Below are 26411 nucleotides of genomic sequence, written 5' to 3' on the forward strand. Positions count from 1 at the left end.
AAGTTAAAAAATAAATTAATATTTTAAAAGTTGAATAAAAATTCATATTAAAAAAAAAATAATTAATATTATGAAATAATGACTAAAAATAAAATGCGTGATTGAGGTGTGCACTTTGGAATTTTACAACATATTTCAATTTAAAAATTAAAAATTACGTATTGCAGTTGAATTCAACTTATCAACGCAATATACAACTGAGAAACGACAATCGAACACGAGCATACGCCGAGTTGGATTTTGAGATAACCCAGGACAGCTTCAGTAACGGGAGGCTCCAGATCTCTTGTCATGCAAATGTCTTCCAACTTTACAAGAAAGAGGCGATCGCGCTAATAGACGAGGAGCGTCCGAGACTGGCATCCGTACTTGGGACCCGAGACTCTCCTCACACCAGTAAGACTTCACTATACTATTCCAATTATAACTTGTAATTATTCAGAATCACAAATTTACAATTTAACATTCAGCATTCAGCCAATGATACTTTTATTAAAAACTCTTCTCAACAGTCACAGACATCGATTCATCATATCAGACCTTTTTTATAGATAATTCAATTTTCTATGAAAAACGTTTCTTATCACTTTTCCTTATCTTCAACTATCTAGCCGCAATTGCCTCTTGAACATATTCAAGTCTACTTTCCAATAAATTTTTTTTTCTCATCATTTCCCAGGTTTCAAATTAGAAAATTTCCGATTAACCGTTAGACTTACGTAAAAATTACATCAATACTCTTTTCTATTGTATTAAACTTTCTATAAAAAAACTCATAAACAATTTTCTTCTATCTCCAACGGGTTTCTGACAATTTAAAATTAATCACCTGATTGAATTTTTGAATCAAATTTAATTTAATTCCCTTCCCTCTAAATACTATCTAGCGTCTAAATTAACAGAGATACGATAAAATCATACGAGATGAAATTCACAGGATATTCAATTTTCTACAAAAAAGTATTAGGTGATTTTACTGTATCTCGTACCAATCAATGGTTAATATAGTAAATAATGAATAATCAATATATCTATTATTACAGACGGCGTATCAAAACACACCGCAGAGTGGGTGTTGTGCGTGGTAACAGCCAGTAATTTTGTGCTTCGCGGTCTCAGATAACACCAATGATCATGTACAATTTACATCACCAAATTTGACAGATAAACCAGAATGATAATGAGGAACTGGAGCCTAAGTTGCAGAAGAAAAAAAAAATAAATAAACAAGTGATTTAAACTGAAACGCGTGAATCAAATTAATGATAATAAAATATTAATTAATTAAAAATAAAAAAATGAATTTAATAAACAAATGGATGATTGAGTTATTCGTGTAAATAGAATTATTTACAATTAGCAATCTTAATTAATAATTAATTAATTAAAAAAAAAAAACCGCGGTCGTCGCGGGTCACTGTCACCCGTTGGCGAGTGATTTTGTCTTAATTAAATAATTGTGTTAGATGACCGATTACCTAAAGTATCGATATTTATTATTAATTATACATGTATTACAAAAAGAAAAAAAAATGAATGAAAATAATAATAATTATAATTATATTAATAATAATTGATTAAATGAAAATATATGTAATGGTGTTTTCTATCCTGACACGCGATTATTTTGATACCCGATAAAGTTGATAAAATTTATAAAATTACCATTATAATAATTAATGTAGCTTACACAATACGTCCTTTAGTCATTATAATTATTATTATCATTTTTATTATTATTATTATTATTACTTTTATTATGAATGCTGTTATTGTTTATAAATGTTCATTTGAATATATGAAATAAACTATTGATTCTTCGTTAATGTGTGTCTTATTTTGAACCTTTTTTGGATCAAGGGTTGAAGATGGAACAAAATTGCTAAAGAATTTTTCATAAAGAATTTAAGGAGCTACAAATGAGGTTCTAAGAAATTATTTCTCATGACACCAGCATCGAAACTTAAGGTTTCAGTATCTCTACAGCCAGTCGAAACAAGCAAATTTCAAGCCGATGCTGCAAACATCTACAAGCGAGTTCGTAACTCACAAATACCTTCATACAACGGGCAGGAGCACGCGTGTTTCTTCCCTTGGGAAGAAACACAATTGTTTCTGCCCGGTGTTAGTTATATTTAATGTTCATTTGCAGCCTTATTACTCTCATTTTGTTACTTGTCACTTAAGTTTACTCATTTAATTTTTTAAGTGGCAGTTTTAATTAACCAAATAAAATTACTAAAAAATGAGTGAAGATAATATTTTTGTCTTATTTACTATTCAATAAGTGACTGTAAATCATAAATTTCTCTTCAAATAAATTTCTCATCAATCATAAATTTGTCTAACAGTTCTCCGCATCATCGGCTTGAAATGAATTTGTTTCTTACTGGCTGCAGACACTGAAACTTTAAGTTCCGATGCAGGTGATCATGAAAAATATAGTGTTTGACTCAGGATAAAACACGATTTTAGACTGCGGTTGATATCAGCCCTCGCCTGCAGCTCGGGCAGCCAAGTTCACCCCAGTCTGAAATCGTCTTGTTTCATCTCTTGTCATATAATATACTATTGTATCAGTTGTTTTTATAAGAAATTAAATTCTCGACAAAAAAAAATCTAAGAAGTTTTAGTGAATCTGCAGCCATTTAACTAAAAATCTTAAATTCTTAACCTGTCCTCAGTGAAAGAAAAAAAAATTAACAACTAACGATTATTTAATTAAATGATTGATTATTTATTGATTAAATATAAAGACGTAAATCTAGATCAATTAAAATTAAGCAGACTCTTTTTGCATCTGTCCTTGAATTTTCATGCCCATGACATCGATAGTGGCATCTCGGATTTTACTTTTCTCCATCCCTAGGACCTGAATTTTTTCCATTTGCTCAGTGACGTAAGCGACACGTCTTGCAAAATAATTTTTAGCATCATCGACATTTTTTTCAACAAAATATCCTGTTCCAATATCAACGAGCACGTTTTCCGTGTCCGATATCCGTCCTGGCACGTACATCGACTCAGTCAGTGGAACCAGAATCTCTTTGCCTAACAGACAATTTATTTTTTAAATTAATATTTAAACTAAAATCTCTAGCTAATAGAAGAAACCAAAAAAACCCAAAATTGATTTTCAAATAAATTTTCTATTCTTTAACTCTGTATACTTAAAAAAAAAAATTTTGAGATTAATTATTAAACACTAATTAAGTATACTTAATAATTGTAGCTGAATAATTTTTTCTTTTTTTAAAATTTAAAAAAATAAATATAGTAAGATTTGAATTCATTAGAAAATACTGAAAAATATATTTGTTCTTATTTTTGAATTTCAATACTAGCCTAAATATTAGAGATATGATGAAATTAATGAGATCTATTAGGTTAGAGAATTAAATTCTCAACAAAAAAAGTGCTCAACATTTTTATTGTAACTTTAATATTTAACCCAGTAATTAAATAAGATTCTCTATAAATTTTTGCATAAAAATTTAAGCAGAATTTCTGAAACTAAAATTTTAAAATAAAAATGTGTTTTTGAAGGTCGGAACGTTTTTCGGGCAACAAAAAAAAAAAAAATTGAAAAGTAAAGAATCTACTGAATGACAATTTCTAAAATGTTTCGCATGAGGATGCTGGCATATCAGCAGAACATTTTAGGCCATCTCAACTTCTGGAACTGCCCCTTAAGTGGTCAAATATTTTTTTATTTTCGTTGCGCGAAAAACGTTTCGATCTTCAGGTACGTATAAAAATCCAGTTAGCTTAAAAAAAAATCACAAAAATTTCATTTATACTTTTTTATAGGAAATAAAATTCTTTATAAAAAAAGTATGTAAAATAAAAGTCCTTATACCTGCTCACTTTTCATCGGAGTGAGATTAAATCACTTAATATAAATAAATAAATAACATGAAAAACCGTATTTGTTTTTATAATTATTTTTTGTAGTTTTAAGCATTAGAATAAAATTTATAGTTTGAAGAATAATGTTGATAATCAATTATCATTAATTTTTTAAATAAGGTCCTTGAGTGTACCCATAGTCGCTCACTAAAAGTTGTCATGTACCATTACTCGATCAACACATGGCCTATAGTCACTCAAAGACAATATCAATAAAACTATGATAAGTTTGTTGATTTTAAAAATAATTTATAAATTATATTATTTTATTCTTTCATAATATAAAGTTTCATGAATTTTAAAAATATATATGAGATATAGTTATAACAATTCTTAAAAAAATTTGACGTGACCTAAATTTAATCTAACGAATAAACGTTAAAGTAAAAAGTGCCCGGTTGAGCGCGATTTTGAAAACAGTCACTTAATTTAAATTTATAATCTATTATAAAATAATTTGATCCATTTTATTTAAATATAGTTAGATTCACAAATAATTATTTACAGTAATAGTTTTTTTAGTTGAAATTTTTCTTTATAAAAATTATAAAAAACGCATTAAACAGTTAAAGTGAGCGACTAATAGTACTGAGCAGGTATAAGGGGTTTACCTTAATCAATTTTACCCGATCTCCTAATTATTCAGCCACAAATCTTAGATCTTCGACCCAAAGTCCTGTTACTAAAAAACAATCATTTTTTCAATGTAAAAAACAAAAAAAACAATAATTAAAAAATTATTATTATCTGCCATGATTAACAATCAATGCACTTAATAATTAATCCCATATTATAATTATTTTTATATAAAAAAGTCAGAATCAATAGAGGCTAAAAAAATTAAAATTCTAACCTCAAAACGCGGGAAAAACCAAATTTAAAATAAAAAAAAATTACCTTTGGCTTCGGGTGTTACTTTATCAAGACAAAAACCAGACTCTTGAAATTTACTCTGAGCAATTTTTAAAGTTTGCAATGAGTCTTGAAAGACATTTAGCTCCTTGTCCAATTGCTGCTTCAATAAGGTTAATTGTTGCAAACTTAATTTAGTTAGATCGATTTGCTGTAGATGAGGAGCTTCAGATGCTGATATTGTCGACATTATACAATCTTAACTTAATTGAATTTAATCAAATCAAATTTACTCACTAACAATTAACAATCAGCCAAGCTATTGACTATTTACTTGACAGACAGAAGACAGAGCAAGACAATTGTGTAATTGTAAACCTCAATTCTGAATTCTGATTACTGGTTATTATTATTATTATTATTATTATTATTATTATTATTATTATTATTTTCACCGATAACCATGACCGTAAATAGACAACAACGCGAGTGACGTATGGCATCAATGGTACGTGGAAATTTAGCAGTTGCGCTATCTCTTGATTAAAGAGAAAAACTCTTATCAGTTTGAATTTGAATTCGCGGTAAATTCAAACTGATATTTAATTGCCAATGGTCGCATTCCGAAATGCGCTGCGAGCAGCTGTAGCGTATTGTATTTTGGAATACATCCTTATTAATTATTTTTATTACTTGTGTGGTAAATTTAAATATTTCAAAAATAACTTATTAGAAATGGGAGAAAAATTAAAAATCGTGAATCAAAATAAAATGGCAGCAGAATATGATAGAAAAATATTTAAAAAATAAAAAAAAAAACACGCAAGTGTTTGAACAAACCTTGGTGGGGAAATAATATGCAGAAGGGTATCCTAATACACTTGGAGATTTAATTTAAATTGCTCCATGCGTATTCCAGCTAAAAAAACGTCACTTAACTGCTATTTCCCACCAGACGATGCCAGATGATTTTGCTCAGGGACTTGGAAGTTATCAGCATCAGCAATTCGCAACACTTTACACTAGCACTGAACACTCATCACTTAACTACACCACAGACACTTTGCACAATTTAAATTTTACAAGCACTGGACATTTTAATTAAACAATGACTATGAACAATAAATTTTACAAATAATTCCGCGAATTGACTGCAATACTGTGTTTTAATTTAAACGTAAAGAATAATCTGGACTACTACTGCCATTTTCAATGATACTGACTGACGCTATTGGACCGCCAGTTGATACAGAGCAATCGATTTTGCGATTCATTCTCCCTCCCCCACTTTAGCAAAAATTTGAGCGCTGAATACCGCAACGCACAGTAGCGCCATCTTGGCGCGAAATTAAAAAATTAAAATTTAATAATTTTATTAAAATTTATTTGTGTCAATAATTATATTAATTAGACTAAAAAGTGTAATAGTAATTTTTTATTTTCATCAATAATTTATTAATTATTCTTATTACTTGCGCGGTAAATTTAGATATTTAGAGATAACTTAGGTATTAGAAATGGGAGAAAAATTTAAAATCGTAAATAAAAATAAAATCGCGGCAGAATATGATGGAAATATTTAAAATATTAAAAAAAAAAAAAACACGCAAGTGTTCGCGCAAAAATCGTGCTACTACTACGTCGCACTTGCAAGATCTGCCTGCAGCGCATTTCGGAATGCACTCTTAACCAACCATACAAGTTTGAATTTTGAATATCGCACAAAAAAAAGAAAAGAAATTGGGTATGCGCATGTGTGTGAAATAACAATAAAGCAGCTGCGGCCATAAGCTACCGGTCGCGCATGTGCGTTGCATTAAGATAACATTTATTATAATTGTTTGTTGTTAATCAAACTCCGGGTGATTACACTTGGCCAAAATACACAGTAAACAATTTAGTTATAATTTAATTTGTTTATCATAGAATCAAACATCAATTAAAAGTGATGGACAATTTCCATAAAATTGAAAAAATTGGTGAAGGTACTTATGGAATTGTTTATAAAGCCCGAGATAAAATAACCGGTAAATTGGTGGCATTAAAAAGGATACGACTTGCTACGTAAGTTTTATATTTTTAGTTTTTTTTTTTTTTGCTGTCAACAATTGAAATAATAACAATAAGTAGCTTGATTTTTCAGTTTATTCATCTGCTTGTCAATTGTCATAACCTCCATGTTGTAATTAAATTATCAGTTGATCATCAATAAAACTAATTAATGAAAAAACTTTTTTTGAGTCAACATCACATTTCGTTCGTTTTATCATGCTCTTATCTTGATTTTGTTTTAATTAAATTATTATTTTTCATTAGAATGCTGATAGCTAATAATTGTAGATCTGATTATTAATTATTTAATTTATTAATTTATTAATCAATTGATAACAGAGAGACGGAAGGAGTACCATCAACGGCAATACGAGAAATTTCTCTGCTGAAAGATTTGACACATCCGAATATTGTTCAGTTGTTCGATGTCGTTATTGGTGAGATAAATAAGGACCTTTATTTGGTCTTCGAGTACCTGCAGCAGGATTTAAAAAAATTTTTGGATTCTCTGAAGAATGCAGTCATCAATCCACTACACTGGAGTATTTTGGTCAAGGTAATTTTCCTTTAATTTCCAAATTTTAACTCTTAGATGCTAAAAGAAATATATTTTTTTTTTATTTTATTAGACATTTATAAATTATATTCTTATAGTGAATAATTATTTCAGAGTTATTTACAACAGCTATTAAAAGCCATAGCCTTTTGTCACAATCATCTGATCCTGCATCGAGATTTAAAGCCACAAAATTTATTAATTGATCACGAGGGCCACATAAAATTAGCAGATTTTGGTCTAGCTCGTTCATTCGGTCTTCCAATGCGTATGTACACCCACGAGGTCGTCACTTTGTGGTATCGAGCACCTGAAATATTACTTGGCACCAAATTGTACTCGTACGCCGTCGATATTTGGAGTCTCGGTTGTATTTTTGCTGAAATGGTGATTGCTTATTTTAAATTAATTACTTGCCATCCTACTTAATTTATTTAATAAGCAATTTGTTTATTATTTAGGCTACAAGGAGAGCATTGTTTCCAGGTGACTCGGAAATAGACCAATTGTTTAAAATATTCCGCACCCTTGGTACTCCTGACGAAACAATCTGGCCCGGCGTGTCTCAGTTACCTGACTACAAGTCAATGTTTCCCCAGTGGGATCCACGGGATCTCGATGAAGTTGTACCCAATTTTGATGATGATGCTAAAGATTTATTCATGGTAATTAATTACAATTAATTTAATTTAATTAACAGTGCCTGCTATGGGTATTTTAGTCAACACGTTCGCAAAAAATTGAAAAAAATATCATTCAAGACTCAAAGTATTTACTAATCAATACATCGTCAGTTCAAAACTCAAATAATTTTTTAAAAACTAATTGTCAAATAAAACATTTCAATTATTTCCCGGCTTATTAAATTTCAGAGTGTAAATCTCGGCGTTAATTTAAAAAAATTCATAACTCGCTAGTAAATAATTGTACAGGCTTTAAAAACTATCTCATGAATTAGCAAATCTTCTGATCTTTCTAAATCTGTCAGCTAGTTTGATCCAATATTTTTAACTTCCTGCTATGAAAATTGAAAATTTTCAAAAGAGGGAAGTTATTGCGTTAACTATTTTTTTTTGTACAATATCTTTAGAACGAAAAAATTTTTTCCATCAACATTTTGCCCCATAAGTTTTGCAAATAATTTTTTTTATAAACATTTTAAATCTCATAGTGATCTAGATACTTTAAGCTTTAAATAGATATTTTTTTTGTCCTCATGATCATTTGGACCAGAGTTACATAAATTTTTATAAAAAGCAACCTCTATTTCCCGAAGCTATTTAATAATAAATAACTTATTTTTAATTACAGAAATTATTGACCTACGACCCAAGCAAGAGGGTAACGGCAATGAATGCACTGAATCATCAATTTTTCAGGGATGTTAAGTTGATAAGTCCGAATTTAGTCAAGAGAGACTGACCTTTATCTGTTATATCGTATGTTTTTATTATTTTCTTTTTCTATAAACAATTTTATACTCAATTTGTTGTGCATCCATTCATTGTTTATCTAATATACCTAATATTAAGTGTCAAATAATAATAATAATTTAAGTAAGTTGAGGGCGATTAGAAAGAGTTTGAGGTTCCAGTCTGGGTAGTTTGATTGATTCTCGATGCCCAGGAAGAACATCTGGCAAAGTGTGAGCTAGTGAAGGCAAATGGAAAGTTGGAGATGACTTCCGTGAAGTGTGAGACTCGTCGGTGGATAATTGGAGGCTTGGTGGCCGTGGCTTCGGTGACTTGGTTACCTTACGCGGCGATGGAGTATTTTGACTTGTTGGTTTTGATAGTGTGGCTGTCAGGGCCCGAATGCTGGGGTTTGAAGCCTCGGTGGGTGTCGATGGCTGTGTCTTTGGTGTTTCTGGTGACTTAGCTATCAGACTTGTTCTTAAAGCTTGTGGTGTCACTGGGGATATTGATGGTCTGACTCGCGTTGGTGTTGATGGCGGTGGATTTGGATCTTTTTCCTTGGAGAAATATTTATTTATTTATTCATCGATCGACAAGTAGTATTCAGAATTTTTATGAAAAAAAAATTAATTAGGAAAATAAGTATTTTGTTCTGAATTCGGTAAGTATGCAGTCATTTTTTCAAATTTTATATATCCTCAGATTGACAAAAAAAAAAATATATATATATATATTTGAAGCTTCTTTATCCGTGGAAGTGATAAAAACCGTGCGTCCATCTAAAGCTTACTCAAAAATAGCTTAAAAAAATATATCAAGGAGCAAGGATAGGTGCAACTAAATAAAGTGCAAGTACAATTTAAAAACAAAAATATTATTTCTACGTATTTTTTGTTCTTTATCTTTTCAAGATACAATAAATCTCTTAATTAAATTCAAATATTTAAAACTTTCAAATAGCATACAGTAGTAATATTTCTATTATTAATTATAATTATATTTAATATATAATATATGATAATTATAATTTATAATAATCAATAATTATTAGTCTTTATTAATCGTAGCAACGATTTTTAAAAATTACAATTACAATTAAAAATGTATACTTTTATTTATTTATTATTATTATTAAAATTATTATTATTATTTTATTATCAAGCGATACAAGTGATATCTAACTGTGTATTTATTTATTACAATTATTACATAGTGTTTAGATGTGACGACAAATTATAAATTCCTATATACATGACAAAAATTTCATTCAAATATTTTTATAACAGTATATTTATTTATATATATATTTTTTTAATTGTTTTTTTTTTTTTATCTAAAAAAATTAACAAGCAATAATTATTATTATATCGAAATAATTTCCTCGGCAATTAGTGCGTTAGATGGCTTGATGGCAATGATTTTGTAAAATAAGCGCGTGATAGCGCGGCAGGTTCGTCTGAATGATGTTAATTATTTTTAATTTGTTTATTTTTTTTGTAGAAATTTAGTCGTTTAACGTCTTGTTTTGATTTATTGATGAGTTTATTTATTTATATAATTAAGTAAGTTATTAATGCGTGAATGAAAAGTGTCGCAAGTGGTCTAAATAAAAGCTCTAGTATTCCTGGTTGAGATTCTCGTCCGAGGTGGGTAGCCCATTTTTCCCATCGCTGATTGATGGCACGGGACTCTGTGACATACAACACAATGGTTTTTTTTCTTTTTTTTTACTTTTTTCTAGACCTTCTCGTCAGCCAATAGAGTGTAATTAGCGTGCAATGTGAGCAGATTTTTAAAAATTTTAATGTTAAATAGAAATAGTTTTTTTTTTTTTTGTGATAGAAAAACTTAAACTTTTGTTGATGGGATGATTTAAATTTTATGAGCATTTTTAACCAGACCCTCTCCCCTTCTCCACTTTTTAAAATAAATCTAATGATCTTGAACTCTTATCACTGTAATTAAAATTTCAATTATTAAACAGGGGAAAGGGGTCTGAGATACAAAAAAAAGAGGATATTGTGATTTTTTTTTTCAGTCGTTATTAAAATTCTTAAAATTTATGACATTATTAAGAATCATTCTAAGAATATTCTGCTAAATTTTTATAAAAAAATATTGAAAAATAAGCCAGTGGTAGTGGGGAGAGCCAAGTCACCTCAAAAAAAAAGTCTTCATGTCGTAGGCAGGATAACTCATGACTGCATCATTTAAAATCAAAAAACCAAAAAGATTTCTTTAGTGCATAAATTTATCTTAGATTTGAACGAAAGATTTTTTTTTTCAATAACTACTTATTTTTTCATTAAACAACAGGAACGATTTTTGGCAAAAATCAGAATTTTTCAATTGCACCTTTAGCAAAAATTCAAAAATGAATATTTTGCTTATTCCTTCGTTCAAATCTAAAATAAACTTATGTGCTAAAGAAATCTTTTTGGTTTTTTGACTTTAAATGATGCAGTCATGAGTTATCCTGCCTACGGCATGGAGACTTTTTTTGAGGTGACTTGGCTCTCCCCACTACCACTGGCTTATTTTGCAATATTTTTTTATGAAAATTTAGCAGAATATTCTTGGAATGTTGCTTAATAATGTCACAAGTTTTAAGAATGTTGATAACGAAGGTACTCGGAAAAAAAAAAAATCACAAAAATATACTGTTTTTTTGTATCTCAGACCCTGTTCCCTCCTTAAATTTAATACGATTATGACAGAAAGATCATTTAATATTTCAAATAGAGTGGGGGGGGGGCAAGAGGTATTTTTTAAAAATACTCTAATTCAAAATTTGGTTTTTAAGGTTCAGGTGTTTTTTTTTTACCTGAGTACCACTACCGTTGACACTTTGTGCATTTGAAGAACCCCCCATTTGTCGTAAATAATCTTTGTCATCGAAGATTTTCTTATCACCACCTCCTGGTTTGTGTTTCATATTATCCTTCGAGCCAACTTTGCTCTCAGCTTTGATATCAATCTTCTGTGTCTCGATCTATTATTTAATTATCAACATTTTCTATTTAAATATCATCCCCATCAGTAGTAAGTTAAAAATTTATAGTGGTAAAGACAAAGATAAAGTTATTAATGAATAGATAAACTGGCTAGTCGGTAAAAAAAGTAACTCATGCAAAAAGTGAAAGCAAGCACTAAATCAAGAAGGTCACGTGCATTTTGATTATTTAAATAAAGACGGTGATGCTTAATTATAGTAGCATCCGACTTACGTTGTCCGACATTTCCTGGGGAGTCTTGGGCGTTGTTGCACCCGACTGAGTGTGATAAAAAATAAATAATGATCATGACAATGTTTAATTAACATGCTTATTAATTTACTGAAACTTAAACTCATTTCAAATTTCTATCTACAGTATTAATATTTTAAATAACAAAAAAAAATTATCGCTCTCTTGTCATTTTTTTTTCTTTTAGTATCGACAACAAAAATAAATTTACTAGGGCGCGAAAATGTCATTCCACATGCAGACTTTTGCTCTCCTACGCGTCTATTTCCAAACACTCAATACATGTAATGACACTAATTAGGAGAGAGAGAGATAGAGAGACCTTGTTAACGCCGCGTCACAAAAAATAAGTACTAGAGTGGTCGATTTTTTCTCAATACTTCAAGTCACGCAATTATTTTTTGCCATAAAAAATTATTTATCGACCACTTGGAATTTATAGTTCAAGAAAACCGCTTCACTTATTCTCAAATACTTTTTTTCATAATTTATGCTGCAGAATAATTATTTATAAGCCCATTGAGTTTTCTATTCCTTGTAATTAACTAAAATCAATTTAGTTCAATTTTAAATATTTTTTTTTTCGCGGTTCCAAAGTTAAAATTGCGTTAAATTTCCGCTATTTTGCTGTCAATGTAAATTTTCAGAAAATCCGATAATTTCTCGTACTCAAATAATTAATTATGAAAAAAATCAGCGATTTCTTGATTTACAAAAAAAGTCATGCCATTCTAACGACAATCAAAAAATTTAATTTTGAACAAAAAAATTAAAAACATGACAATTTTTTTTTTTCTTTTTTTTTTTTTTTTTTTTTCAAATGTAATTTTATACCTTGACAGTTCCTCCGCCGGGTGTGTGCTTAGCATTGTCTTTAGATCCAACTTTAGGTTTAGCCTTGTCTTTAAAATCAAGTTTAATAGTTTCTATTTTTTTATCACCGCCGCCGGGTTTGTAAGTCGCGTTATCAAGAGATCCGACTTTGGGTTTAGCATTCCACTGTAGTTTTACTTGAGTTATCTGTAGTAAAGTTAAAAATATATATATATATATATATATATATATATATATATATATATATATATATATATATATATAGAATAATCTTATCAACGGTAATACACTTAGCGGTAACATAATTATTTATATAGAACAAAAAAAAGATGATATTTATACCAATAAAATATAAATTAATTCCGATAGAAATAACTTGTCGCGAAATACCTTTTTGTCGCCGCCACTGGGTGTGTATTTGTCGTTTTTAGCAGCAATTTTAGGTTGCGCGTTACTAAAATCAAGTTTTCTGTTTTCAATTTTTATTTTACCACCTCCTGGTTTGTAACTCGCGTTCTCCAGAGATCCTATTTTTGAACGAACTGTTTTAAGATTTGGTGACGGGGCTGCGCCGACTTGAACTTTGTTCATCGGCAATTCTGTTTAAAAAATAACAATACATGTGGTGATTTATAGTTTTGATACCAAAAGTTTAGAGTAAAATATAAAATACTTTTTTTATCAGTTGACGGAGGACCAGCTTCTGGAGTTCTTGGTAATGATTTAATAGATTTGCTTGGAGATTTGATAGGTGATCCGACTGTTTTAGGTTTTGAGGGTTTTTTTGTTGGTGAAACAGCTACGCCGTTTGTCGTTGGCTGCTACAAGAAATAGGCAATTTGTTATAAATAATTAATTAGATCATAAAGTTTACTCTGAAGATCTTACTTCATTTCCTGTAGCTTGACTTGTTCCATTTTCATTGGCTTCTAAAAAAATAAATAAACAATTATCAGAATAAATAATCATAAAAACAGGATTTTAAATAACAAAAAGCATTTCCACAGACATTGAACAATAAATAATTTTAAGAGCCAACTAAAACAAAACAAAATAATTTTCTAAGCTGAACCTGATTTAATAGATCGCCCAGAAGTTGATCGTTTCATAGATTTGGGGGTGTCAAGTGGACACTGCGGTGGTTCGGGCTTATCAATTACCGCAGGAGTTCCGACTCTTGTAAATTTTATTTGGTCACTTGCAGACTCCTGGATTGTGTCATCGGCGAAAGTAGTTTTCTTTTTGTCCTCTTTGGGAGTCCCAGGAGTTTTGGGTGAAATTGGAGGCTTAGAGGATGCCGTTACTGGAGTTGCTGGGATTGAAGGTATTGCGACTGGAGATGAGGGAACAGGAGTCGCTGACGCTGGAGACCCAGACTTGGAAGGGGGGGCTAGAGTCGGTGATGGAAGAGGTGAAGTTTTAGGCAATGGAGATATCGCTTTTGGTGATGGAGATTCAGGAGCTGGGATCGGAGATGGTGATTTAGGAGTCAGTGATCTAGGCTTCCCGTTATCGAAACCCTTGATATCAGGACTAGGCGTCATTGATCTAGATCCCGGTTCTAGTAAATTTAGTGATTTGGTAGGAGATTTAACTGATCTAGAACTTGATGATCTTGATTGATCTTCTTGATCATTTTTTAAATCTTCTATTGAAGCAACAGCCTTTGGACTAGGACTTGGTACTGGTGTTGCTGCTTTTGGACTAGGACTTGGTACTGGTGTAGCTGCTTTTGAACTAGGAGTTGGTTCTGGTGTCACAGCTTTTGGACTAGGGCTTGGTACTGGTGTTGGAACTTTCGGACTAGGACTCTGCATTGGTGTTGCGACTTTTGGACTAGGGCTTGGTACTGGTGTTGCAACTTTTGGACTGAAAGATGGTTCTGGTGTTGCAGCTTTTGGACTAGGACTTGGTACTGGTGTTGCAACTTTTGGACTAGGAATTGGTACTGGTGTCTCGGCTTTTGGACTGATAGATGGTTCTGGGGTTGCAGCTTTTGGACTAGGACTTGGTACTGGCGTTGCAACTTTTGGACTAGGAATTGGTGATGGTGTAGCAGCTTTTAGACTTGGAGTTGGTACTGGAGTCATTGGTTTTGGACTAGGACTAAGACTTTCAGCCTTTGAAGACATTTGAATCTGTTCAGGTTCATTGTCCTTTGTAGAACTTATCGCTTCCTTTTCATCCATGACAACGTCATCGTCATCATCTTCTTCATCCCCGTCACGAGAAATAGGTCTCTTATTTTTATCATCTTCCATTTTGTCTAGCTGTAGATCTCGCGGTGTCCTTAAGCCTTCATTATTAGTAACTATTCGTGGAGGAAAACGTAATTGCGAGTTGGTGGCTTCCAGAGGAGGCCTAGGTCTTATTTGATTCTGAGGATTGAAAGGCAATCGTTGATTTGGAAATGGAGGACGGATTCCTGGAGATCCCGGATGAGGAAATCGTCCTGGGCTTTGAATACCTTGTGGAGGACGTGGAAAGTTACCAGGAGGAGTTCCTGGGCTTTGAAGCCGCTGAGGAAATTGTGGACGCGGTGGTGGAAACTGTGGAGAACCGCTTGGTGATAGGGAAGTACGACTGTCGAGTCTGTGAAGATTTGGCGGAGGTTGCCCGCTTAAACGACCAGTTTCGTTTACTGGGTACCTTGGCGATAGTGGAGCTGGTCTCTGTTGATTTTGGTTAAGTTGTTGCTAGAAAATTATTTTTTTTTTTTTATATTTATGATAGTTATAATTCTAATTCACAGAAATTTGAATAATGTCATTTTGAAGCTCAAAATATCTACTTTTCACTCTCGCATTAGTTTGTAACCCAAATAAATTTTTTGGAACTCACTTTCAAAAAATAAACTAAAATAAATTACTTTCGTGAATTCAAACTATCTTTAATGCTCTATATTTATCACAAAAAGTTTTTAGATGAATTTTCGATAATTCTATCTGAAAGCTGGTTCTTTCAGCTTTAATTTCCATTTTTTTTTTATCTTTATCTCGATTAGTTAAGGGGGACCACCAGTGTGACTGCCTGAAAAAACGGTGATTTTTGGGAATTTTTTGAAAGAAAACTGCATTAAACGTTTTAATATTTTAAGGATACTTGATCAATACAAGATCAAATTTTTGGACTAAAAAATTCAAAACTCAGCGAATTATTCACAATCTCCCAATGCTCAAAAAAAATTCCCCCCACTACTGCAGTGATAGCGGCCTTCACAGTCCATGAAATCAAGAAAACCAAAAAAGTTATTAAACTATAAGGTATTTCCCGTGCCATGATCTTCGGGTTAAGGAAAAAATTGAAATTTAAGAAAATGGCGGAGTTATTAAAAAAAATTTCAAATTTTGCGCGAATATTTGATGATTTTTAGCCTGCCAAAATTATATTTTTGATTCGATCGAAAAACTGGAGGTTCATGGTGTGTAGAAACATTTATAAAAGAAGCTACAATTCAAATTAAATCGATCGGATAATTTGTCTTCGAGTTATAGATGCAGCAATTTTAAAAAATGTGTTTTCGAGAACCGATAAGCGGCCGATCTTTAGATGGCTGTAACTCAAAAAAACTATTCGAGATATGCACTAGAAATTGTAGCATGTTATTTTTAAAGGTATAGACTATCGAAGTATGAAAAAAAAAAAAAAAAAAAATGAATTGATTTTTCGAAATTTCACACTAGTGGACCCCCTTAATATGCTATAGAATTTTAACATTCAATGTCGAAGTTAAGATGCTGGTTCATATTTAAACTTATCGTAACTCGTTGTAACAAAAAAATCATAGAAACTTTGGAAAGCAGGCCTTGAGAGCCCTGCTCTTTGCATTACCATCAGCCAAAATGACTCAAAATTTTTCTCTACGCTGTGGAAAATTCCCATTATATTTACTATAGGTGCATTGTAACCCCGGACCATAAGAAAACTGGTACAAAATTTACAAGTGTCCCATAGTAAATGTATGCGCATAGGTCCCAATCGTGTCGTCTGCGCATACCGTTTACTATGGGACAATTGTAAATTTTGTACCAGTTTTCTTATGGTCCGGGGTTACAATGCACCCATAGTAAAATTTGTAGGAAATTTTTCACAGAGTAGACTCCCAGCTCAAAATTCATATCCAAATTTTTTCCCAAGTTTTTTTTGCCCCAAAGATCATTCAAATAATTTTTTTGATCCAAAGTTTAAAGCCATCTAAATCTATAATCTTCAAGCTTTAATTTGACATTTTTTAAATTTCTAGACTGTAAAAAATCGGGAGTGATTAAGGATTTTATTTAAATCCAAATTCACTCTGTCGCTTAGAGTTTCGGAGTTCTTAAAAAAAATTATTCCGCATACGGAGTAAATAGGGAGTTTTAGTGGATTAATTTCGGAGTGATCTGGATTTTATTTAAATTCGCATTGACTCCAAGGGAATCAAATAAATAAACAGTTATCCACTCGGCAATTCTGCAAGTTTTCTACAATTTATACGCCAATTTAAATCAAAGTTCCAGCGATTGAAATTAAATAATAAAGTAATTGAGAAATTACCATCCGATTCCTAAACTCACTGAGCTTTCCCAAACAATTATTATCGAAATTAAAATAATTTACACAGAACTACTCGAGCATAAAAGACATAGTAAGCATCGATTGGTTATCGTGAAAGCGGTGCCTGCCACGATTCCATTTATAATCGATTCCTCTTAACATCCTGATCCCTTAAACCGCCTTTTGGTATTAAAACAATTAAAATCTTACCGATACACCTCTGCCTGCTTGGTCATCAGGCCTCGGCTCCATAATTACTCACTCACTCAACAATCGCCTAATATCGAACAAAAATATTTTCTTGACCTCTGATTTCACCTGCTCGGCATTTACCTGTTGTATACCAAACTATTAGCTCCGAAAGTCATATATACATGTATATATTATCTCGTAATCAAAATATATAAATAAGGGTGTTGATTCGACTGTGCGTGATTATTTTTACTCATTACTCCAACTTAAATTATTGATGAAACTAATTAAAGCTCTGCTATATATAAAAATATTGTAAACAAGATGGTTGCTCAGGACGACGTGTGATGGGAAAACTAATCACGGAATGCACGCAGGGCACCTTCGTCATGTGTGTAGATAGTGCCACTCATACATTTAGTTTACTGCCGTGATTACCCTCTACACTAATGTTTTATAAATAATTAAGTTTATTGCTTGTGAGAACCAGCTGAAATAAAAATAATATTAAATAGGAATTGGGTACAGTTGAATGAAATAGAAAAAAAAATAAGTTAAATTTGACCTGAATGATTATTGGGTCTCGATTTTTATTGTACCGATAAAAAAAAACGAATCGGCATAGTCACGAATATATTAGCTGTTCGTGTTGGCTGAGTTGGAATCGGTCTGGGTTAGACCGTTTTAAATCGGCTAGGGAGAAATGGAAACGATGGGGTGGGTGGTGGTGACTGTAAAGGCACGTATGTAAACTGCCGGAGACACGCGATACGAGCTAACTTATTCTATCCGTATGGAGTTTTAATGTACATAGTACATAATGCACAGTACATAGTCTATGACTATGACTATGAGCTTTCAGGATGATTTACTTGTAACAAACTAAGTGAAGGAAAATTAGCCTTGACTTAATACGTCGATTTCTAATTTCGTATTTCGTATAAATAAATATCTTTATTTATCACTAGGTAGTATCGATATATTTTAGCTATATGTTGATCGTTTATTTGTTGGGGGATAGTTCGTCATACAAGCTAAGGATCTAGGATATGCAGTTTTTTTTCGGCACGAATCATAACAGTTTCAAGAGATCCATAAGACCTCACAATGTAAAAAATTCTTAGTCCACGGTCTGGTGTGAAAATTTTCAACACTACCGGTGTGAAAATTACACGACGCACGGTGTTAAATTTTTAGCCGTGTAAATTAAAACGATCACGCTACCAACGGTGCAAATGTTACTTTGATAGACACAATGAAAAATATATAACTTCTCATTTAGGCGAGATAATAATAAATAATGTTTTCATAAAAATTTCGATCCTGAATTTTAATTTTTAATTAATATCATACACTATAAAAAATTTCGGTGCAAAAATGGACCCGGAGAACTTTACATGGCCGTATAGTGTGAAATAACCCTGATTAAAAGAAACAATTCAAAACGATTTGCAATGTTAAACTTCCATAAGAATGGCAATTCAAAAGCATTCAAAAGTATTTAAAATTTTTTTTTTCGAATCGGAACGGTGTAAAATTATCTCACCGCAAATTACCCATACGTGTAATTTTAACACGGTGTAATCTACTTATTTTACACCATTCCGTGTTACTTGTTGTAATTTTGAATAATTAGTAACAAACGATCATTGAATATTTTTAACCTCTTAATTAATACTACATTAATTTTATTTATATATTAAATACACTGTAAAAAGAGCGGTGTTAAAAATGGACTCGTTTTAACTCCGCCCGGTGTAAAAATTAAATTACACTGGTGTAGGAGGAGTAATTCAACGGTGTTAAAGCGGGGTAAATGGTGTAAATAGAGCGTAGAACCGGTGTAAAAACGGAGTAAACTACGTCCGATTGGAGTATTAGCTTTAAAGATTATAAAATACAAAAAGTGTCAGTTCTTTACCAAAATTAATAAAAAATATGATTTATTAACAAGTATAGTGATCGAGTAAGACAAATGTTCACAAAGTAAAATATTTTAACATCGGTCTAGAATATTTACACCGACGGCGACGTGATTTTAACACCGGAGAATTTTTTTTAAGATCAGTACAGAATATTTACACCGGTGGCGGTGTTATATTCACACCGCTTTCCCCAACTTAATGTTCTATAACTTATTAAATATAATTGTTTAAAAAATGTCCAAGGTGCCATTTTGTAGGGAATGAAATTCTCTACAAAAGTAACTTTTGATCGAATGAAAAAAATCAACCACTTTTTTACTGCCGTCATTTGAACCTAATTTTTTTTTAAGCATTTACATTTATATTTATTATAAAATGCTTATATAACGATGTTACTATGTATGAAACTCATTGAACTAAATCTTTCTAGGAACCTTTATGATCTAAAAAAATAGTTTTCATACTTGAAGTAATAAAACTAACATTAAACTATTGATATTACCGGTTTTTCTAACTAAAAATTATTACTTTATTGATAAAAATATACATTGTTTATGATAATACAATACCCATAAAAATACAATGAAAGGAAAAAGTGATCTTCGAGTGTGCAAAAACTTTTCTTTCAATTCTGTTACTAGTTTTTACCCGACTAGAATTTTCATGAAAACCTGACGCGATCCTTATCAGGTTAATCTGATTTCAAATAAGGTCTCGATCAGGATATTCTGACAAAGAATTGAAGTCGATGTATCGCTTAAGACCCATGAGATCCTTAACAGAATTACCTTATCAGGTCCTTACCAGGATATCCTCATCAAATCCTTATCAGAGTTGCCTTATTAGTTATTAATTTTAAAAAAATATTAAATTGCGAAAAAAAATAAGAGAATGTTAATTCGATCGGGACTATTATCTATCGTATTGAGGGCATTAGTTAGAGGAAGTAAACATTTTTTTTATTGAAGAAAAAATCCCGATGACTGCTGGGCTCGAACCTGCATCCTTCCGATCCGAAGTCCTTGACGCTATCCACTGCGTTGACATACATATGTGATCTTGTAAGGATAGATATTATATTGACTATAATGTCGAAGAATAACTGATGAAGAAGTAAAAAATCCGTGCTACAATGATTGACTTGATTTTTATATAATATTCATTCGTACTTAGCTTAATTTTTAGCCTGTAATTAGAATAATTAAAGGAATTGGATAACTTTTTTCTGAATAAAGATATCCTGATGAGGTCCTGACAAGGATCTTATCAGGTTTGCCCTGATAAGACAAACCTTTTATTAACCTGACAAGGTCCTTATAGTGCTTTCGGCAAATGAGGAAAATATTCGAGTCGTGATAGAAGCTTATGATTTGTCGGAAGAACCTATTGCAAACAACCTGGAATTTGCTTTCAATGAGCAGCAACAACTTGTAGTAGGAATTATTTAATTTATTTATTTGTTTATTAATTACTTAATTAGCTTGTAGCAGGTACAGTTGATCTTTGCGATAGGTTTTTCTGATAAATCATCAGCTCTTAAAAACTAATAACAGAATTAAAAGAAAATTTTCGCACACTCGAAGATCACTTTTTCCTTTAATTGTATTTTTATGGGTATTGTATTATCATAAACAGTGTATATTTTTATCAATAAAGTAATAATTTTTGGTTAGAAAAACCGGTAATATCAATAGTTTAATGTTAGTTTTATTACTTCAAGTATGAAAACTATTTTTTTAGATCATAAAGGTTCCTAGAAAAATTTAATTCAATGGGTTTCATACTTAGTAACATCGTTATATAAGCATTTTATAATAAATATAAATGTAAATTCTTAAAAAAAAATTAGGTTCAAATGACTGCAGTAAAAAAGTGGTTGATTTTTTTCATTCGATCAAAAGTTACTTTTGTAGAGAATTTCATTCTCTACAAAATGGCATCTTGGACATTTTTTAAACAGTTATATTTAATAAGTTATAGAACATTAAGTTGGGATACAAAAATTTTTTTTCGGAAAATTCTTATTTACGCGAGCGCTAACCGAAAAATGGACATATTGAGCTGAAATTTTAACACGATTTTTTTTTTTTTTGTATGACATGATCCCTGACATTGATTTCTGCCTCAATACACTTATTTTACTGAACATAATTTTAAAAACCGCTTCATTGATGATTTTCGATTCTTAAATTTTCAAACTTCAGCATAACAGGTAACTTGTTAGAGCTTGAAAAGATCATAAAAAAACAATAGCATGTGATAGCATTTTCGAGCTCGAAGAGCTCGAAAATATATCTACACTAATGTTTTCGAGCTCTTTGAGGTCGAAAACAGCGGGAAGTTTTGGGGCTGGCCCGCAGGGTCAACCGACGCCTAGATTTTTTTAATTGAAAATACTTGACACGATATTGATTCATTGGTTCAGTTGTTAATTGTATTTTTTTTTAATCATTATTAGAGAAAGTTGGTTGATTATTTTTAAGCTAAAGGGTTATTTCCAATTCCAGATCATACGATGGGCAACCATTTTTACACCAAAAATTTTTTTTCAGTGCAGAATCTTGATCAGTTTGTAGAAAATCATAAAATATATACACGCAGAGAAATTTTTAGTAAAAATTACCCAAAAAGTTTGATATTGTGAGGACATGTAGTAAATATCTAAATTTTTCCCATGCACGTTGTAAAATATACTACTAGGTAGCATGTAAATCAAGTGTAATTTCTACTAACAACATAGTAAAAATTTAGTTTCTGGCTAGGTGTCCTTACAGTACCAAAAAATATTTATTTTAGTAAAGTTTAAAATCTTTGATAAAAAATGTAAAAGTCAATAAAAAATGTAATTGGTTCTTAGGGAATATCGAGTTATTTGTAGCGCTTTGAATTCTTTTCATAGAAGGTGACGTACTTTTTTCAAAAACTTTATAGCTATTGAGATATTTGAATTGAAAGTTGATTACAGTCTTTTTGTGTTTTATGTGACTATTAGGGCAGAAGATTTCAAATATATTTATTTAGTTTTACAAGTAAAAATTTAATTTGGACTAGTAAATATATCATCGAGACCACTACAGAGATGTCTGATAAACAATAAAAAAATATTTTTAACGCTTTATAAACAACAATACTCGAAATACAATGTAATTTTCGACAAATTTCTTAAAATCACGACATGCCTGTCTGTCGCAACTGGGTTGTAGTTTTATGCAAACCTAGCCCGGGGTTAACGTAACATCGCGCGTGTTTGCTGAATTCTCTCAATCCATATACAACCGAGGAACTCATTCTCCATGACGAGTGATTTATCCATAATCGAGTCCTTGCTCCTTAACTACAATCACATTATTGATTCCTTTCCGATCACGAATAAAATTTTTGTTTCTGTTTCAGCTTATCTTTTATTTTACCTCGACACTGTTCATTCCCAATCTACAATCCACAATAAAAATTATTTTTACCGGTGTCAGAGTTTCCAAGGCCAGTTTTTATCATTACTGCGTACTCGGTTATAAAATATTAACTGAATATATAACATATTTATTCCCAAAAAATATGTACATAAATATAACCCTGCCCAAGACTTTTAGTGTCTTCGTATTGATCCATCAGCACACGTCTCAACATTATTTAATATTTAACCCGAAAAATTTGTCAAAACAATAGACCAATTAGTTACAAACCTTGCTCCTAATTCACGCCAATACAGTAATACTGTGAGTTATCATTAAAAATGATTTATCACTTAAAGTTAAAGCTATTTCGTGCGTGGTACCAAATTTACACGCACTTTCAAAGTAATTATATTTTTTCAAACCACTCATTTAATATTATCTATAACAAACATTTTTTTTTTTTTAACAAACGAAATCGGTGATTGAGGACTCGAGAACTCTGATAAGCGATAAAATAAAAAAGTTGTGTAAAAGTAAAGATCGATTTGTTGACTGAACATCATGTCAAGCCCGAGCTATTTGAGTCTGACGTAAAAATCGAAGGTAATTCAATTTACACGGCGCATTTCAAATTATCGGACACTTATACGGCTTTGGGTATTCAATAGTTTAATTAAATAAACAATAAATTGAATTGACTATCAAGTAAACCAGTAAACAATAGATAAATAAATAAATAAGAAAAATAATTCCCAATAGGAATGAAACAAAATGAAATAAGGAAGATGCCGGTTTATTGATCTAAATAATAAACATGCGAGGTACTGTGCATTATGATGATACCGATAAGTGTTATCTGTATCAACGTGGACGTTAACCTACTTAATTCAAATATTATTAAATATTAACGAGCACAAAGTTTAAAGTTTTAACAAATAACTGTTACCTTTGAATTAAGTGCAGTTTTAATTAAATACCCTAGTTTAAAGTTATTAAAACTACTTACTAGTGATTACTGACTAATGACTTGTGACTAAAAAGTTATTTGGCAAATGTCATGCAACTTACAGAATTAGTTAACTGTCTAAAAAGAGCTTGATAGCAACTGACAACCCTAGTCCTTTACAGCAGACTGCCAGCAATATCCTGGGTCTGCTCCTGCGCGGAACCCGATTCTAGAGCCATCTAACCCAACCCTGTAGGCCTTCATGCCTTCTTGTATTCAACACACCTACGCTTATACCTTTTTAATATCCCCTCAATCAACACACCTTTATATTTATAATAACAGGTACTGCGATGTATAAAATCCGATGGATTTTTAGTCACTTTCGCCTTCAAATATTAAATCGGCTTACGACCTTTCACCTCCAGACGAAAATTACCCTCATGTCACGAAAGTTTAAAGCCCGTGACCTCGGAATTTAAATGAGTGTAGCGGTCGCTATGTTATTTATTAATCTTAATTATTTATACAAATATCACGAGGGACGTGAATGGAATTAAAAGGCTTTATTTTATTACCACACCCCTTCAATTTAAAATCCATCAGCTTAATTAGCTTACTCGTACTACTATTTTGCTTACAACGAAGCCTTTTACATAACAAATTCATTTTTTGTTCGTGCTCTCTACAGACTAAGACGCTTCTCATTAATATTATAGGCCTCGTCATTCATTACCTTTTTATTTATATTTTTTAATCAGTTAATTAATTACGTCTGTGGAAACTTGTTGATGGAATAGATAGATTACCTGCAACATAAATTTAAAAAAATAATTCAATTAACTGCTAAGCAAAAAATGGTCAAGAAAAAAAAAATAAAATATCAAGAGATAATCAGGGGAATTTTTTGATCACTGGTTTTTCAGAAAACTGTCGTACCGGCTGTTGACATTATGGAGGGCTGAGGGCAAACTACCCTCGATATCTTACTCATTCTTGATGCAAACTGCCCTCTATACTTATTATCAGGAGTCAACTGACTGAATTTTAAAAAAATATCACCGTAAAAAAAGGGTGAAATAACATAAAGAAAAAGAGTCTAATCCACAAGAGGAAGCCATAAAAAAAATTCCCCTTGGCTACTCATGCTTGGATCGATTACCACATCCGCAACCTTCGTCTTCCCTGTACTTATATTGAGACTGAGACGAAAAAAGGAATTAAATGAAATGATAATTTTTGACTCGACAAATGTCAATATAATTTTTTTTTTTTTTTAATTACGTTACAGTCCATTAGGTCTTAGAACTGTCTTGGTTAGAAATAATCGGTAATATGATACTCGTACTATTGTTGGCAATTTGTTACGCTTCATATCACAGTAATAATAATATGGTAATAATGCAAATTTATATTTTTTTAAGGCGTGTCGAGATTACCGAGATCATATTTTTGGCCTTCTCTAAAGAAATCGTACAAAAAATATTATTTTTTGTACGTATTCCCGGAAATATCATTCTTACATGACTTAATTATCTAGGAAATTTACACAGTAAAAAACGAGTCGTCAAAGTGTAAAAAAAAGTGTGTGTTAAAATTTTGAGTGTTGAATTTTTAAAATTTTTGTGTGTCAATTTAACACACAGTATTTATTATTTTGTTTGAACTGTCGCAATCGATTGATTTTTTAACACAAAAATGTTATTTTATACGAAAGTAACACTTTCATATGTTACTGTCATATCAACACACAAAATATGTTAAAAATAATTTTGACCATTAGAAAAGAATTCTCGGAAAATTTTTACTTTTATAAAATATACGTGTGTAACTTTTGTTAACACTCACAATATATTGTGATTTTTTCAAAGTCCCAAATAAATCGACTTTTTTGGCTAAACATTATAATGGTATTTTTTTCCTCAAAGCTTCATGTGCCCTCTTTATAATCCCGATCGAAATTTGAAAATCGGTTGTTTAGAAAAATAGTTATAAATTTGTGTTTGTTAAATGACGGTTTAACCGTTTGTCAGCAATTATAGCTACTTGAATCGATTCTTAACCAACTAAATTTTGATAAAATTAAATTTGCTCTTTACCATTCTCTTTGACATAAAAAAATGAAAAAATTCATGTACTTAAAAATCAGATTGCTGCTTTCAGAACGATTTTACGAGCAAAAATCCCGTGGGGTAAATATTTACCCCGATTTCTAGTTTAAACTACAAGGCAAACCTAATATTACCCTGACAAGATCCTTGTGGTACTTCAGAAAAATCAGGAAGAAATTCTAGTCGGGTTACAGGTAAAAAAATGGGTTTGTAGTTCTAGGGTTAAAATAACCTAGAAATAAATGTAAAACGTTCGTTTTACACACGATATGTGTTGATTTTGATGAATCCTTTTTTGCTGTGTAATTCTCTACAAAAAAATGTCCTTGATAAATTAACCATACATTCATCAGTTTTCCTTTACTCGTCTTTTCTTAATATTTCATCAACAACAGCCATTTGAGAAACGTTCTATTTAAATACTCAAAATCAATGACCGCCGT

General features: G+C 31.2%; 4 protein-coding genes across 4 annotated transcripts in view; 2 read left to right on the forward strand and 2 right to left on the reverse strand.

Moving 5' to 3' along the window:
- The window catches only part of LOC103570425 (uncharacterized), a 36916-nt gene extending 35468 nt beyond the window's left edge, over nt 1-1448 (forward strand). The window contains exons 5-6 of the mRNA XM_008548157.2: nt 168-396; nt 1044-1448. Coding sequence (XP_008546379.1) covers nt 168-396; nt 1044-1123 — 309 coding nt within the window. The 3' untranslated portion in view covers nt 1124-1448. The remainder of the gene's footprint in view (nt 1-167; nt 397-1043) is intronic.
- Nucleotides 1449-2713: 1265 nt separating this feature from the next.
- LOC103570424 (prefoldin subunit 5) lies at nt 2714-5185 on the reverse strand. The gene is made up of 2 exons (XM_008548156.2): nt 4807-5185; nt 2714-3051 (listed from the first exon to the last, which is right to left on the reverse strand). Exons 1-2 carry the CDS (start codon nt 5009-5011, stop codon nt 2780-2782), a joined length of 477 nt encoding a protein of 158 aa, XP_008546378.1. The 5' UTR covers nt 5012-5185; the 3' UTR covers nt 2714-2779.
- Nucleotides 5186-6522: 1337 nt separating this feature from the next.
- On the forward strand, nt 6523-8854 carry LOC103570423 (cyclin-dependent kinase 2). The gene is made up of 5 exons (XM_008548155.2): nt 6523-6825; nt 7153-7369; nt 7484-7756; nt 7831-8034; nt 8681-8854. Exons 1-5 carry the CDS (start codon nt 6710-6712, stop codon nt 8789-8791), a joined length of 921 nt encoding a protein of 306 aa, XP_008546377.1. The 5' UTR covers nt 6523-6709; the 3' UTR covers nt 8792-8854.
- Nucleotides 8855-9906: 1052 nt separating this feature from the next.
- On the reverse strand, nt 9907-24121 carry LOC103570449 (microtubule-associated protein tau). Its single transcript, XM_008548196.2, has 10 exons — nt 24102-24121; nt 23980-24016; nt 13936-15559; nt 13752-13792; nt 13537-13684; nt 13254-13462; nt 12864-13049; nt 12012-12056; nt 11609-11776; nt 9907-10474 (listed from the first exon to the last, which is right to left on the reverse strand). The coding sequence occupies exons 1-10, from the start codon at nt 24119-24121 to the stop codon at nt 10400-10402; spliced, it is 2553 nt and encodes an 850-aa protein (XP_008546418.1). The 3' UTR covers nt 9907-10399.
- Nucleotides 24122-26411: the final 2290 nt, after the last annotated feature.

This window comes from Microplitis demolitor, chromosome 4 (assembly GCF_026212275.2).
Source record: "Microplitis demolitor isolate Queensland-Clemson2020A chromosome 4, iyMicDemo2.1a, whole genome shotgun sequence".
Taxonomy (NCBI): domain Eukaryota; kingdom Metazoa; phylum Arthropoda; class Insecta; order Hymenoptera; family Braconidae; genus Microplitis; species Microplitis demolitor.